This window comes from Oncorhynchus masou, chromosome 31, assembly GCF_036934945.1.
Source record: "Oncorhynchus masou masou isolate Uvic2021 chromosome 31, UVic_Omas_1.1, whole genome shotgun sequence".
NCBI classification, from domain to species: domain Eukaryota; kingdom Metazoa; phylum Chordata; class Actinopteri; order Salmoniformes; family Salmonidae; genus Oncorhynchus; species Oncorhynchus masou.
This window is the reverse complement of record NC_088242.1, coordinates 50,156,820-50,172,791: the sequence shown is the minus strand read 5'-3', so window position 1 is coordinate 50,172,791 and position 15,972 is coordinate 50,156,820. Positions and strand designations below refer to the sequence as shown.

Genomic DNA, 15,972 nt, shown 5'->3' with positions numbered 1-15,972 from the left:
GCCTAAGAGTGAGCGGGGTGGGATCAGGGCTATACACTATTCTACAGGAAGTGGAGGTACTACAGTATCGCTGTCAAAGCAGATTTTGTACATGTAAACACTTGATTGGACTGTTAGAGATATGCAAGAGGGGTTGCGTGCACTAATTATATATAATATAAACATTTTTGAATGCAGAAAACACATTACATGTGGAAATAACATGGGGTGAGTGCCTGTCTTTACCGATATTGATCTGGAAAAGTAAACCAGAAGCCTGACTCAGGAAAAACAGCAGGCCTTTGTGTGCGTGTGTGCGTGTGTCTGTGTGTGTGTCTGTTAAAAACAGATACACTAGTACATGGCTAAAAGTATGTGGACACCCCTTCAATTTAATGGATTCAGCTATTTCAGCCACACCTGTTGCTGACAGGTGTATAAAATTGAGCTCACAGCCATGCAATCTCCATAGACAAACATTGACAGTAGACTGGCCTGTACTGAAGAGCTCAGTGATGCCACCTTTCCAACAAGTCAGTCTGTCAAATTTGTGCCCTGCTAGAGCTGCCCCGGTCAACTGTAAGTGCTGTTATTGTGAAGGGGAAACATCGAGGAGCAAAAACAGCTCAGCCACAAAGCGGTAGAACACACAAGTTCACAGAACGGGACTGCTGAGTGCTGAAGAGCGTATCGAGTAAAATTGTCTATCCTCAGTTGCAACACTCACTACCGAGTTCCAAACTGACTCTGTAAGCAACGTCAGCACAAGAACTGTTCATCGGGAGCTTCTGGAAAGGGGTTTCCATGCCAGAGCAGCCATCACCATGCGCAATGCCAAGTGTTGGCTGGAATGGTGTAAAGCTCGCCGCCATTGGATTCTGGAGCAGTGGAAAGTTCCAGTGAAGGGAAATATTAACTCTTCAGCATCAATAACATTCTAGATGATTCTGTGCTTCCAACTTCAAATCAAATCAAATGTTATTTGTCCCATACACGTGTTTAGCAGATGTTATTGCAGGTGTAGCGAAATGCTTGTGTTTCCAGCTCCAACAGTGCAGTAATATCTAACAAGTAATATCTAACAACACACACAATCTAAAGTAAAGGAATGGAATTAAAAATGTAAAAATATTTGGACAAGCAATGTCAGAGCAGCATAGACTAAGATACAGTAGAATAGGACTGAATACAGTATATATATTTGAGATGAGTAATGCAAACATTATTAAATTGACTAGTGTTGCAGTTATTAATGTCTATGTATAGGGCAGCAGCCCCTAATGTGCCAGTTATGCCTCTTTAACAGTCTGATGGCCTTGAGATAGAAGCTGTTTTTCAGTCTCTCGGTCCCAGTTTTGATGCACCTGTACTGACCTCGCCTTCTGGATGATAGTGGTTGTGCGCTGGCTAGACCCTCTAGAGAGCCCTGCGATTGCGGGTGATGCGGTTGCGGGTGGTGCATTTGCCGTACCAGGCAGTGATACAGCCCGACAGGATGCTCTCAATTGTGCATCTTTGAGGGTTTTACATGCCAAGCCAAATGTCTTCAGCCTCCTGAGGGTACAGGAACAATGGTGGACATCTTGAAGCATGTGGGGACAACAGACTGGGATAGGGAGAGATTGAATATGTCCGTAAACACTCCAGCCTGCCGTACTGTGCATGATCTGAGGATTCAGCTAGGGATGCCGTCTGGGCCGGCAGCCTTGCGAGGGTTAACACGCTTAAATGTCTTACTCACGTTGGCCACAGAGAAGCAGAGCCCACTGTCCTTTGTAGCAGGCCGCATCGGCTTGTCCGGAAGCAAGCCATCGGTGTCCGCGATGTGGCTGGCTTTCTCTTTGTAGTCCTTGATTGTCTGTAGACCCTGCCACATACGTCTCTTGTCTGAGCCGTTGAATTTCAACTCCACTTTGTCTCTATACTGATGTTTTGCCTGTTTGATTGCCTTGTGGAGGGAATAACTACACTATTTGTATTTGGTCATATTCCCAGTCACTTGCCATGGTTAAATGCGATGGTTCGCACTTTCAGTTTTGCGCAAATACTGTCATCTATCGACGGTTTCTGGTTAGGGTAGGTTTTAATAGTCACAGTGGGTACAACATCTCTTATACACTTCCTGATAAACTCGGAGGCTACCCGGAACATATCCCTGTCTGTGTGATCAAAACGTGTGATTTTGAAGCTCAGATTCCGATTGATCAGACCAGCTTCAATAGTCCTTAGCACGGATACTTCCTCCTTGAGTTTCTGACTATAGGAGCAAAATCGTGTTGTGATCAGATTTTCTGAAGGAAGGGCGGGGGAGGGCCTTGTTGGCATCCCAGAAGTTGGACTAGCGGTAGTGTTTTAGCAGCTTGAGTACTACAGTCAATGTGTTAATAAAACTTTGGTAACGTTTCCCTCAAATTTGCTTTGTTAAAATGCCTAGCTACAATAAATGTGGATATGGTGGTTTCCTGTTTGGATAAAGTCCAGTGAAGTTCTTTGAGGGGTGTTGTGGAATCGGCTTGAGGGGCAAAATACACGGCTGTGACTATAACCGAAGAGAGGGATGTAATACAGACTGCATTTGATTGTAAGGTATTTTAGGTCAGGTGAACAAAAGGACTTGAGTTCCTGTATGTTATCACAATCACACCATGAGTAGTTAGTCATGAAACATACATCCCCAGCCTTCTTCCCGGAGATATATTTATTCCTGTCTGCACAATGAACTGAGAATCCAACTGGCTGAAAGAAGTCAGACAGTATATCCCGAGAGAGCTATGTTTCTGTGAAACAGAGTATGTTACAATCCCTGGTGTCTCTCTGGAAGGAAATCCTTGCCCTGAACTCGTCAACTTTATTGTCCAGAAACTGTACATTAGCGAGTAATATACTCGGAAGCGGTGGGTGGTGTGCGCGCCTCCTGAGTCGGACTAAAAGTCAGCTCTGAGTGCCTCTTTTCCGCCAGCAACAGTTTGTGGCAACAGTTTGGGGAAGGCCCTTTCCTGTTTCAGCAGACAATGCCCCCGTGCACAAAGCGAGGTCCATACAGAAATGGTTTGTGGAGATCGGTGTGAAAGAACTTGACTGGCCTGCACAGAGCCCTGACCTCAACCCCATCTACCCCTTTGGGAGGAATTGGAACACCGACTGCAAGCCAGGACTAATTTCCCATTTAGTGTATGACCAACAGTCAGTTTTCAGACAACTGTTCATATCATACCATTAAAAGAAATTAACATCAGGGAGGGATGAGATGGACACTGGGGGAGGTTTGATTGTTGTACCACTGACTTGACCGATAGTTCCTCAATTGCTGCAGCAGACAGACGGAGAGGGAGACAAGACAGTGATTTCCACCACAGTTTCAATTAAATTTTCCCCTCGCAGGCTCGCATGGATACTGCGGATAAGTGATCCCAAATACCAGGTACAGTATCTCCATGGAATTAGTGTCTCTTTACAACCTCCGGGTTTGGACACACTGTACACAAAACAAACACACACACAAACACAACACAGGGATGACACAGCCCTCTCTCACACAGCTACATGGTGTGAGACAGTTGTTTTGTGTGTATGTGTAGCTGGCTGTGGTGAAAAGTACAGTAGTACTTTTTTGTGGTATCTGCATGACATGACTATTTACAGTTCCAGTACAAAATTTGGACACACCTACTCATTCAAGGGTTTTTCTTTATTTTGACTTTTTTTTCTACATGGTAGAATAATAGTGAAGACATCAAAACACATATGGAATCATGTAGTAAGCAAAAAGTGTTACATATTACATACATATAAAACATATTTTACATTTGAGATTCTTCAAAGTAGCCACCCTTTGCCTTGATGACAGCTTTGCACACCTGGAAGGCATTTCAGTTAACAGGTGTGCCTTGATATAAGTCAATATGTGGAATTTCTTTCCTTCTTAATGATTTTGAGCCAATCAGTGGTGTTGTGACAAGTTAGGGGTGGTATACAGAAGATAGCCCTATTTCCCTATTTGGTAAAAGACCAAATCCATATTATGGCAAGAACAGCTCAAATAAGAAAAGAGAAATGACAGTCCATCATTACTTTAAGACATGAAAGTCAGACAATGCGGAACTTTGCAAGAATATTTAACGTTTCTTCAAGTGCAGTTGCAAAAACCATCAAGCGCTATGATGAAACTGGCTCTCATGAGGACCGCCACAGGAAAGGAAGACCCAGAGTTACCTCTGCTGCAGAGGTTCATTAGAGTTACCAGCCTCAGAAATTGCAGCCCAAATAAGTGCATCACAGAGTTCAAGTAACAGACACATCTCAACATCAACTGTTCAGAGGAGACTGGGTGAATCAGGTCTTCATGGTCGAATTGCTGCAAAGAAATCACTACTAAAGGACACCAATATGAAGAAGAGACTTGCTTGGTCCAAGAAACACGACCAATGGACATTAGACCGGTGGAAATCTGTCCTTTGGTCTGATGAGTCCAAATTTGAGATTTTTGGTTCCAACCGCCATGTCTTTGTGAGACGCAGAGTAGGTGAACGGATGATCTCTGCATGTGTGGTTCCCACTGTGAAGCATGGAGGTGGATGGTGTAGGGGTGCTTTGCTGCTGAGACCCTGTACCGATACCCCATCCCATCTGGTTTGCACTTAGTGGGACTATCATTTGTTTTTCAACAGGACAATGACCCAACACACCTCCAGGCTGTGTCAGGGCTATTTGATCAAGAAGGAGAGTGATGGAGTGCTGCATCAGATGACCTGGCCTCCAAAATCACCCGACCTCAACCCAATTGAGATGGTTTGGGATGAGTTGGACCGCAGAGTGAAGGAAAAGCACCCAACAAGTCCTCCTCATGTGTGGGATCTCCTTCAAGACTGTTGGAAAAGCATTCCAGGTGAAGCTGGTTGAGAGAATTCCAAGAGTGTGCAAAGCTGTCATCAAGGCACAGGGTGGCTACTTTGAAGAATCACAAATATGAAATATATTTTGATTTGTTTAACACTTTTTTGGTTATGCCATGATTCCATATGTGTTATTTCATAGTTTTGATGTCTTCACTATTATTCTACAATGTAGAAACTTGTCAAAATAAAGAAAAAGGTGTGTCCAAACTTTTGACTGGTACTGTATATTTTTGCCTACTTTAACTTCACGACATCCCGATAGCAAATAGCGTACTTTTTACTCCATACATTTTCCCTGGCACCCAAAAGTACTCGTTATATTTTGAATGCTTAGCAGGACAGGAAAATGGCCAAGAGAAGAAGAGAACAACCATGGTCATCCCTACTGCCTCTGACCTGGCAGATTCACCAAACACAAATGCTTGGTTTGTAAATTATGTCTTGAGTGTTTGAGTGTTCCCCTGGCTATTGATAAATAAAAAAAATAAAAAATTGTGCCTTCTGGTTTGCTTGATATAAGTAATTTTGAAATTATTTATACTAGTATATTTGAGCAATTCCATTTACGTTTGATACTTAAGTATATTTCAAACCAAATACTGTTTAGACTTTTACTCAAGTAATATTTCACTGGGTGGCTTTCACTTTTACTTGAGTCATTTTATGTTAAGGTTTCTTTACATTTACTCAAGTATGACAATTAGGTACTTTTTCCACCATTGCTGGCTGGTGCTGTAGCAGTGTAGCATAGAGCCGCTGTCTGTATACTGTGCTCTGTGCTACAGTACAGCAGAGCTTTGGTGTCGGTCAAAGCGTTTGCAATGGGACAGGAGCCAGCTTACCCCACCCCTGCTGCTATACTGCTGCCGGCAGAGAGAGAGAGAAGTGCTGCATTTCCTGAGGGCAATGCAGAGGACAAGAGAAAGGGAACTACACAGGGTCGCAATATCCCAAACACCAGAGAGAGAGAGCGAGCGAGAGGGGGGGAGAGAGGGGAGAGAGAGAGAGAGAGAGAGAGAGAGATGTAGCATTTACTATGATGACTGCAGAACCAAGCCTACTAGCAGTAACAAAGCTCTGCAGCACAGGCACAGCAGCAGGGGACAGTCAGAGTGGGGATGAATCATTTTGATTCCCCTAAATTTGCACAGACACAACGCATCTCACTCTCACACAGGCTGGGTGGTTTGGGACTCTAGAATTATTAAATATGCTGAGAAATGCACCATGAGTGTTGTTTACTTTGATTTGAACAGAACACAACACTCCTTGTCAACTATTTGCAATTTGCTATTTGTCATCGCTATGTCTGGATTGTAATAAGGCTGTTGGGCTTTTTGGGGTGGTAATTTACTAGTGGTTTTGTATTGGCAGTTTTCCCAGTGGTGGGAGAAGTGGGATTTGCACTCTTCAGAACCCGGAATGGAGTAATGACATGTGAAGTATGATGAAAATGAGAGAGGTCATCTCCTGAATACGGGGATTAGTGTAAAGGAAAACCTTTAAATTGGCTCCCCTCTCTGTAACATTCCCATTGGGAAAAAAATAACATATGGACTTGAAGTGTGTAGCACAATGGTAGCTACATAGATAGCTGAGCTATAGGGTAAGAGGGCTCAATTCCTGCAGCCCTGTGAACTCACAGTTCCATTCTCCTATGTCACATGCAGTAATGCTGTTCTCAGATGTCGTGTGCTTTGTGCTTCATAACAACCACATTGTGAGCAACAGGTAGGCAAGAGGTGACATGGACTGTTGCCAGGTACTTAAGGTAGTGCCTGAATGCAGGGTGGGTAGTTTTCAATCCACATTCATTAATACAGGTGTTTATCGATATTGAAGTACTAAGATGTTTGTACTTGATCAAGACTCCCCTGAATGTAATGTGAGAGTACCGGTGCAAACTGGCCCACTGACTGTGTCATTGGGAAGGTCACCAATGGGGTTTGGATAGAAGCCGAATGGGATACTTGAACTTTTAATGGCTCACAAGTACACAGTCAGCACCTATAGACTTGACTAGATAGCCAAACCTCCTTTTACCAAGTAACAAATGAAAATACACAATGAGATCCTTAAAAATTTATTGTATTTGATGTACGATGAAATCATGAGTTGTGACATAAGTAAGAAAAGAAATACCCTTGCATAGATCACAGATGATGCCTTTGTCAGACGTCTGACAAACTGAGCGTATCGTAGCATAATCCTCGTAAAACAAAACATGAATAATGACAATCAAACATAAAAGAACACATTTGCAAAGTTCAGTAGGCAAATGGACTACTTATAATAAAAAAGAGCATGGGTTTATTCAGCGACGTGAAACATTGAGAATGTTGCAGTTAGACATGTAATGGGTATAACTGATATGACTCACTGTTCTACATGACAGATGGTCATATCTCATCTGCACAATACATTTCTATCTGAATGTCTTGTAACGTTGCACCCTCATGAACAGACCCCAGGAGTCAACAGTCCCTCGTGCCACTGAGCTGTTTGCTCCAAAGCAAGCCAGTTTCCCTAAATACAATGCACTTGGTCACATTTCCATGGGTTCTTATAGGTTTTCTATAGGATGTCATTCCTCTATTCATGTAGATGCACAATGGTTGTATCCAAAATCACACCCTGTTGCCTTTTTAGTGCACTACTTTTTTAGTGCACTACTCTTGTCAAAAGTAATGCACTATATAAGTAATAGGGTGTCATTTGGGATGTGAAGCATGTCTGATGGATGGACAGGACGACAAACTCGTAGTAATCACACGTCTACCATCATATCCCTGTCATCAAACAAAAACTAGTCACCTCTCATCACCATTCTAACTAAAGTGAGGTTTGAACATATAGCCTGGTCAAAGATCTGTTTGTGCTGTACAGCCAACTCCTATGATTGTTGTCATTGGTAATTGCCAAACATGTTTGGCCTGACAACGACCAAATAGTTGGCAAGACGGCGCAAACAGACCTGAGACCAGGCTAGTTTGAACATGGTGGGATGTCAATAGTCAGAACGTATGCCTGATCCAAGATGAAAACCAGAAGGTATGCCTGATCCAAGATGAAAACCAGAAGGTATGCCTGATCCAAGATGAAAACCAAAAGGTATGCCTGATCCAAGATGAAAACCAGAAGGTATGCCTGATCCAAGATGAAAACCAGAAGGTACGCCTGATCCAAGATGAAAACCAGAAGGTACGCCTGATCCAAGATGAAAACCAGAAGGTACGCCTGATCCAAGATGAAAACCAAAAGGTACGCCTGATCCAAGATGAAAACCAGAAGGTACGCCTGATCCAAGATGAAAACCAGAAGGTACGCCTGATCCAAGATGAAAACCAAAAGGTATGCCTGATCCAAGATGAAAACCAGAAGGTACGCCTGATCCAAGATGAAAACCAGAAGGTACGCCTGATCAGAGATCAAAGTGTTTGTAAATATCTTAAGCAAACGATAATGTTTTTCAATAAAAATAAAACCAGAAATGTATAATAAAGGAGGGTATTTCATATTTAAAAAAAGGCTTTGGTGTAGATGAACGCAAGGGTTTTCTTTGAAGTGATGCAACTGTTATTATAGCTGATCCACAGTTTTGAAAAGCTCATGCAGTCTTCCGTTGACCATGCAGTTTTTGTGATCAGTAGGTTGCCGTTGAGATATGTATACATTATCTATACATTATCTGTTGGTTTTTAGTAATGGGCATTTGGAAACGCTCTTAAATGGTGTGGTTGGTTAGGATGAATTTTCCAGTATTTCTTTAAATGAAATGAGAAGACGTTCCATATATCCAGATGCTAATATAGTGCTAATATAGTGGATTGTAGTCCATATCATTCAAATGTAGGCCTACAATAAATTGATAATAGTAGGCTACTTCAGTTTAATTATCATGGCTTGCCAGAGGAACACATTATTATAGAGTATTTGATATTTCAGTATATTATGGCATGTTCTTCCTAAAAACAATCCGACAATCGTAGTACACTGCCACAGAAGTCAAAAAAATAAGACACACAATGAAAAGATAGTCATCATTGGTTTTGGCCTTTTGCAATATATATTTTCTTGCTATACTCTATTTTACTATAGCTAAATGATTTCTTTTTTAGATAGGTATGGTTTACTTATATTTTTGTTTTTGTGTTGTCATTTCTTTGAATTACATTTTTTAAAAGACCTTCTCACACACGTCTTTCTTCTGAAGGACATACATCTCTGAAAGCGTTTCAAATGAATGCAAAAAAGAAATAAAAAAATAACAATACAGGCACCTTCTCTGACTCTCCTTCACACTAAGTTCACACTAAACATACAGCCATTCAATCCAGCAGCTGGCTGTAAGTGCATTGCATTTCAGGCTATTAATTCCCTCCGGGATGGTGCTACTGACTACTTTGCCCCATTTGTCAACATAGGGTCCTAACTAGAAAACGACTCCAGATCAACCTTTGAGTTAGATGGGGATTGGATGGTCGCTGTAAAAATAACACTACACTACCGTTCAAAAGGATGGTCGCTGTTGTAAATGTCTTGTCAAGAGATCGTCTTTTTCCTCAACATCTTTTATTAAATAGATTCATTCAACTCCTATTTTACAAAGGTTTCTAAGAAACAGTTAACTGCAATTCTATTATTATAAGAATGCATTTTTTTTTTTGAATAATTGAATGCATAGCACCATACATAGATTGCCCTCACAGCAAGAGCAATAGATGCACTGGTATCGTGACATGAGGGGTTTTGCATGTGTTCCCTCAACCTCACTCTGAACTGTTGCATCATGGGTATTTGGTGGAATAGAACCTGTTTTGTCCAACCACACTTCTGGGCCATAAGAGAAACCACATATGGTAAAACTATATCATTTACCTGATGGTCAGCTAGCTACTGTACATGGTATAGATAAGGTTGCTGTGGATAATCACGTTTTATTTGTTGTATTTTGGGGTATTCTATATGTCTGTTCTTAAGACCTGATGGCATTCTCTTGGTTAGAAACCTTAAAAATCCCTGACACAGAAGTAACATTTTTTTGCACTTATTTGTCAACTCCACTGACATATTCACCTCATAATGTCAAATGAACTGACGTCTAGGAAGGCTCTCGCAAAGACAGACACCAAACCTGTTGTAGACAGACACATTCCAAGTTCCCCAGCAATACACTAGAACGACCATGAGCAAATAAAGAGAACATAGCCAATAACATATAGCACAAAACGACCAGCAACTCGATTCACAGAATCAAAAAAGGCCTTGTCCATAACCAATGTGCACATAGAGGCTTTCTGCTAGTCCACAAAAGGTACAGCCTTTGCACAAACTGATGAAAGCAAATGCTTCACTAGCTGAGACATTTTAGTTGAGGGGTTTATACATACAGTAAAGGCCAATGGAAAAAGAGAAAGGAAACATGGTACAGTACTTTTCACCAAATGACATACCATCACGAGGGCCTTTGAATCTTTAGCCATGTTTACGTGTGGTCTCATAACATCTGTCTTGTGTATAACCCCTCAACTTCAGTGTCACAGACATTGTGTCGCTACCATAGCAACATATATCTTGACCCTAAATCATCTGGTCATTTCACACACTTACAGGACAAATTTTGCTGCAATAACGAAACAAGATTCACACGGCATCAGTAAGCTTTGCGGAGAGCTGGAAGACTCAATTATGAAATACATGTAGCTATTGAGCAAATGGAACCTGCAAAAACGGTGTAGCATCTAATAATGCACTTATATTGCCCAGAGTGAAATTCCAATATGCTAAAAAATCAGTGTAAGAGCCCCTGGCTGCTCCATTGTCATTCTGTGACAGGTACACACTTAGAAATGGAATTGCTAGAATGGACATTCCCATTCAAGTCAATGTTCTGTGATGGATGTGAGATATTCTATTTCTATTAATACACATATCAATGAAGTGTGGCACACTTTCAGACATTCGCAGATAAAATTGCCCAGGGTATTTCTATGATTTAACAGTAGCAAACCTGCCTTACTTCTCAACAACTGTAATACTAAAGAATCCAAACCAAACCATTTGTATCAACAGGTTTTTCGAGAATCAGTCAGTCTACATCACTATGCTCTAGTCAACTCTACTACTATCGTAATGTGTTTATTTTATTTTTTGATTGTGCGTAGCTTGGAAGAAAAATGGGATAGGGGTACGGGTGGTTGGTGCAGTATGTCTGTCCTAAGACCTAAGTGCTTCTCTAAGGCTACTTTTAGGGGCCAATCTAAGAGTTTTAACATCCGTGTCTGTATTCATAAAGCATCTCAGAGTAGGAGTACAGATCTAGGATCAGATGAGTCTTTTAGGTCATAATGAATAAGATTACATGGACAGTGGGGGGACCTAATCCTAGATCAGCACTCAAGCACTCTGAGACCATTTATAAACCCAGGCCCTGATGACCACAGTCTACTCCACTTAGAGGCCATGTTGCATGTTTATGCATCGAAGAATAGCCTGGCTTGCAGCTCTGCAGTGAGTTCTGCAGTGACCTCACTGAGGTAGACACATTTAAAAGACTTTATGGCACATAAATCAATTGCAACAGCAACACAAGCAAGGCAAAGCAATGGATATTCACTTTTGATTTGAAGTGGTGCATGGGTGGAGAAGTATAAAGTACTAGGGGGGGGTGTTGGAATATTGTTCTAGTCTTGGGTCAACTCAACTATGGATCATGTTGGTAGTGCACCTCCATGGTTGTTTTCACCAAACATTCTCTGACTGTATTAATAATGATCTGAATAATCAATCCTCATCATCCTCATCATCAACAACAATAATAACAGCAAAATAGTGCTGAAGCAAGCAAGATCTTTTGCATCTGATCTGTTCAACTTGTCATGGATTTCCATTGTAGGCTATATACACAGAGGCACTTTCACTGAGCCTGTTGCATGGTGAGCGGGGTAAAGGCACTAGCAACTAATGTACAAAATGATTATTGGCAATATCTATTAAACAAAGGCTAATTTCAGTAAAATAACAGTTGTTTCTGTTGTTTTGTTTTGTGAAAACAAACAAACGTATCCCTAAATTTAGTGGTGAAATGGAAGGCCTGACTCATAATAGGTTTACTTTTTCTATGTTCAAAGGTCCATGCACTGCGCTAATGAAGTAATACTGTAACTTGGTGCTTTATGAGTATATGCATTTTGATAATAAGTATTTATTCTGTTTCTTTGATCTCCTACGTTTTAAATGAGAAAGTCAGCATCCCCGAGTTGGGTTTTGGATATATTTTGTCACATTTCAGAAACGGTTCAGAGATTATTATTTTTTTAAGTTTCCACGTTTCGTTTCCATGACAGTATGATACACTTTTCAGAGTGTCTGTAATTGCAACAAGCTGAATACTGACGTCATGCATTTAGATATACTAGGATACACAGTACCTTAGTCGATAGGCCATAATGCAGTTGACTTTTTCTCATGCTATGATCTTCGTTTAGTTACTGTTTCCCTTAAGATTTTTTTTAACATTCACTCGCTAAATAATTAGGAATTTTCAAATCAAAAACTATTTCAAACCAGTTCTGAACTCTAAGTGAAAACGAATAATAAAGGGGAATCGAATGAAGCCATAGGGGGATGGAAAAATTCGAAATAAATATATTTGTAGCATTATTATAAGGTTATGTCTCATCATCACGCATGCCAATATCAAAATGTATGGGGAGTCTCTTCTAAACATGCTCATGTGAAGCTCTTCTGTTATATCATTGTGCTGTCTTGCATCTAACGGGCAAAAATGCCATTGTACCACTTGCTGATATCATAATTACAGAATTTTACTGCTGAAAAATAGCAGCATTGCGGATGTCCGTAGGTCTTTCAGACTGAGGCAAGTAGATCATCAGCCTCTTTTTAACATCCAAACCAGGAGATCAGTGATCCTCCGTTATCAGTATTTTCCTATAAGGTGCTTTGCTGGATAGTAGATCCTTTGATGACAGAGGGGTAGAGGAGTCGCCTCGGACTTCAGGCCAGGTGTCGGTCGGCCTGACCACTAACTGGGTGCAGCAGATCCTGACTTGCGTGTCTCTCTCTTCCCAGCAGATGGTATTTATGATGAATTTTATCCTTGATGCAGTGTGCACTTGCTGAAATGTTATCTGTACCGATGCATAACGTTTTAATTATCACGCCTGGCGTTGTCTGATAAAAACAGAAACGTCGTCTAAGTGGTGTTGGTTAGTCGTCGTCCAAAGGGCGCGCGATTATGCGTGTGCGTGTTAAATAGAAGTTGATGTTTCTTTTTTATATATTTTGAATACGTATTTGAATGATCATTTTTAAAATAATGAATTACTCTAGCTGTCGTGTTCTCTAATAACAGCTTCATTTTCATATTTTTTCCCCTTCAAATAATTCCTTTCAAATTGGTGAGCATGGTTGTTGTCATAATGCCATAGAGCGCTTATAGGAGGCGAATGAAGCATTCAAAAAGGATGGCGTACTCAACGTGTGACGGCATCATGTAAGTCCCATGTTTTCTCATTCGATTCTACACATCTGTGAGCAGCTTGCTTTTATTTACACAGTTTTGGTTTGCGAGAGTGCAATTGCCAGTTCTGAGGTTTGCCTCTCTAAAATTGTCGATGCTATTATTAATATCTCCATCAATTTCCATGTATTCTGATTTGCTGACAGTGGACGAGCTGCGGCGACTAGAGTTGCTTTCACTAATGTTTGGTTCACTAACGTTTAAGAGTTGGGCCTGCTCCTCTCCCTCGGTCTCCCTATGGTAGAAGTAGTTGAAGTTGGACACAATGACAGGCACTGGGAGCGCAATCGTCAACACACCAGCAATGGCGCAAAGGGAACCCACTATCTTGCCCCCTATAGTGACAGGCACCATATCCCCATAGCCCACAGTTGTCATAGACACCACGGCCCACCAGAAAGCTTCCGGTATGCTGCCGAAGTACGACCCTTTCTCCTCGGCCTCTGCGAAGTACACCGCGCTGGAGAAGAGGATGACTCCGATGAAGAGGAAGAATATCAGCAATCCGAGTTCACGCATACTGGCCTTGAGGGTCTGTCCCAGGATCTGCAATCCTTTGGAGTGTCGTGACAGCTTAAAGATTCTAAACACTCTGACCAGTCTGATTACCCTAAGGATGGCCAGAGATGTCGCCTGCTCTCCCATGCCCTCGTCCTGGTCTTCGGGGTCCTCAGCCAACTCCGTGCCCAGTGTGATGAAGTAAGGGATGATGGCCACTATATCAATAATGTTCATCATGTTTTTGGAGAAGACTGCCTTGCTTGGGCACGCGAAAAACCGCACTAACAACTCAAACGAGAACCAGATAATACAAAGAGTTTCAATAATGAAGAAAGGGTCGGTTAGGATGTTTGGTTTGTAGTAAAAGGTATGATTCCCCACAGTCTTAAAACGACCCCTAGGGTCCTCTTTCAAGTCGGGTAAAGTCTCTAAACAAAATATGACTATGGAAATCAGAATTACCATTACAGATACTATAGCAATCCCTCTGGCCGGACCCGAGCTCTCTGGGTGCTCAAAAAGCAGCCAGATCTGACGCTGGAATTCCTTCTCAGGTAAAGGACGTTCTTCCTCCCTGACGAAGCCCTCATCCTCACGGAATTTCTCCATGGCATCCACTCCCAACTCATAAAACTTTATCTCTTCAGAGAACATATCCAACGGGACGTTGACGGGCCTTCTCAGCCTACCCCCGGACTGGTAATAGTAGAGGATGGCATCGAAACTGGGACGGTTTCTGTCAAAGAAATACTCGTTTCTCAGGTGGTCAAAGTAGCGCATCCTCTTCTTGGGGTTGCCTAACAATGTCTCGGGGAACTGGGAGAGAGTTTTGAGCTGGGTCTCGAACCGCATCCCCGCAATGTTGATGACCACTCTTTCGCAGCAGTCGTGGTCTTCATGGTCGGGGGGGTACGCGTCCTGCGGGTGCCCCGGTACGGCTGCGGTCTCATCCATGTTATCTCCTGCCACAACGGTCATCTTGTAGGTCCAAGGAGTTTTGGAATTCCGGTTATCCGGTTAATCTGATTGAACAGGCGGCATTCAGGTTTTGGGTTGATACAATTTACTTCTAAATTCCTCTTCTTTTTCTCCACCTATGTGTTGTGCTAGTCCCCAGATAAGGGGCTAGCTTGCTTTGCCTCAGTGCGGCTCCACTGCGGTTCTCGCTGACTCGACCATTGCTGCTCTCCGCTGCATCTGCTGCTGCTGCCTCTGTAACCCAGTCAGAGAAAAAAAGAGAAACGATTGGATCGAAGGAACAGCGGAGATATTTGCTAGCTCAGCAATTTCTGCCATTTATTTATTTATTTCGCCTCTAGGCTATATGTCCAGCCTATTTATCAGCGTCCAAAGGGGTAAATTATATTGTTTTATTGGTGATAATCTAGACATAAATTAATCGAATATGCATATTATAATTGGCAGGGTAAATGCTATATATAGCCTATATAGCAAATATATATATATATATAAATATAGGCTACCTCACGCAAATAATTAAGCGTTAAATGCACTAAAAGTCATATAGAAGGCAATACCAATTGACTGTCACAGTCTCTAAATACTAGTAACATTGTAACAATAGCCTTGAAATTATTCCCCCTGACCCCTCTTATGACAGACAGACAGACAAGAGTGCACCAGTTTCAATGCTTACCTGCGTCTTGTCCGCGACACAGCACAGTCATCCAACCGCTAGGACAGCCAGGACTGCCGTAGCTTTGTTGTCATGTGTTAAAACATGAACACTTTTCAACGCACCCCACCGCAACACATTGGAGCTTTCCTCTGTGCAGGCCCTGGTATAGACTGAAACACTCAAGACATCACTGTCTGAGCCCTTCGTATCGGTAAATACTTAAATGTCTTATTTGTCTACATCTTGATCCCGTCGCTTAATAACATTCGTTGTAAAATCACGCTGGAGTCGGAGAAACGTGAGCAACTTCTGTAGCCTACAGTCACTTGTGCGGTGGAGCACTTCGGTGTGAATGGCATAGAGCAGGATAAATTATTATGCTGCAATTCAGGGGGGAGATACATTAAGGGGCAATA

At 41.9% G+C, this 15,972-nt stretch overlaps 1 protein-coding gene across 1 annotated transcript; it reads right to left on the bottom strand.

The window, feature by feature from the left end:
- Positions 1 to 11,550: 11,550 nt before the first annotated feature.
- On the bottom strand, positions 11,551 to 15,101 carry LOC135524079 (potassium voltage-gated channel subfamily A member 1-like). Its single transcript, XM_064951257.1, has one exon. It carries the CDS (start codon positions 14,893 to 14,895, stop codon positions 13,417 to 13,419), a length of 1,479 nt encoding a protein of 492 aa, XP_064807329.1. The 5' UTR covers positions 14,896 to 15,101; the 3' UTR covers positions 11,551 to 13,416.
- Positions 15,102 to 15,972: the final 871 nt, after the last annotated feature.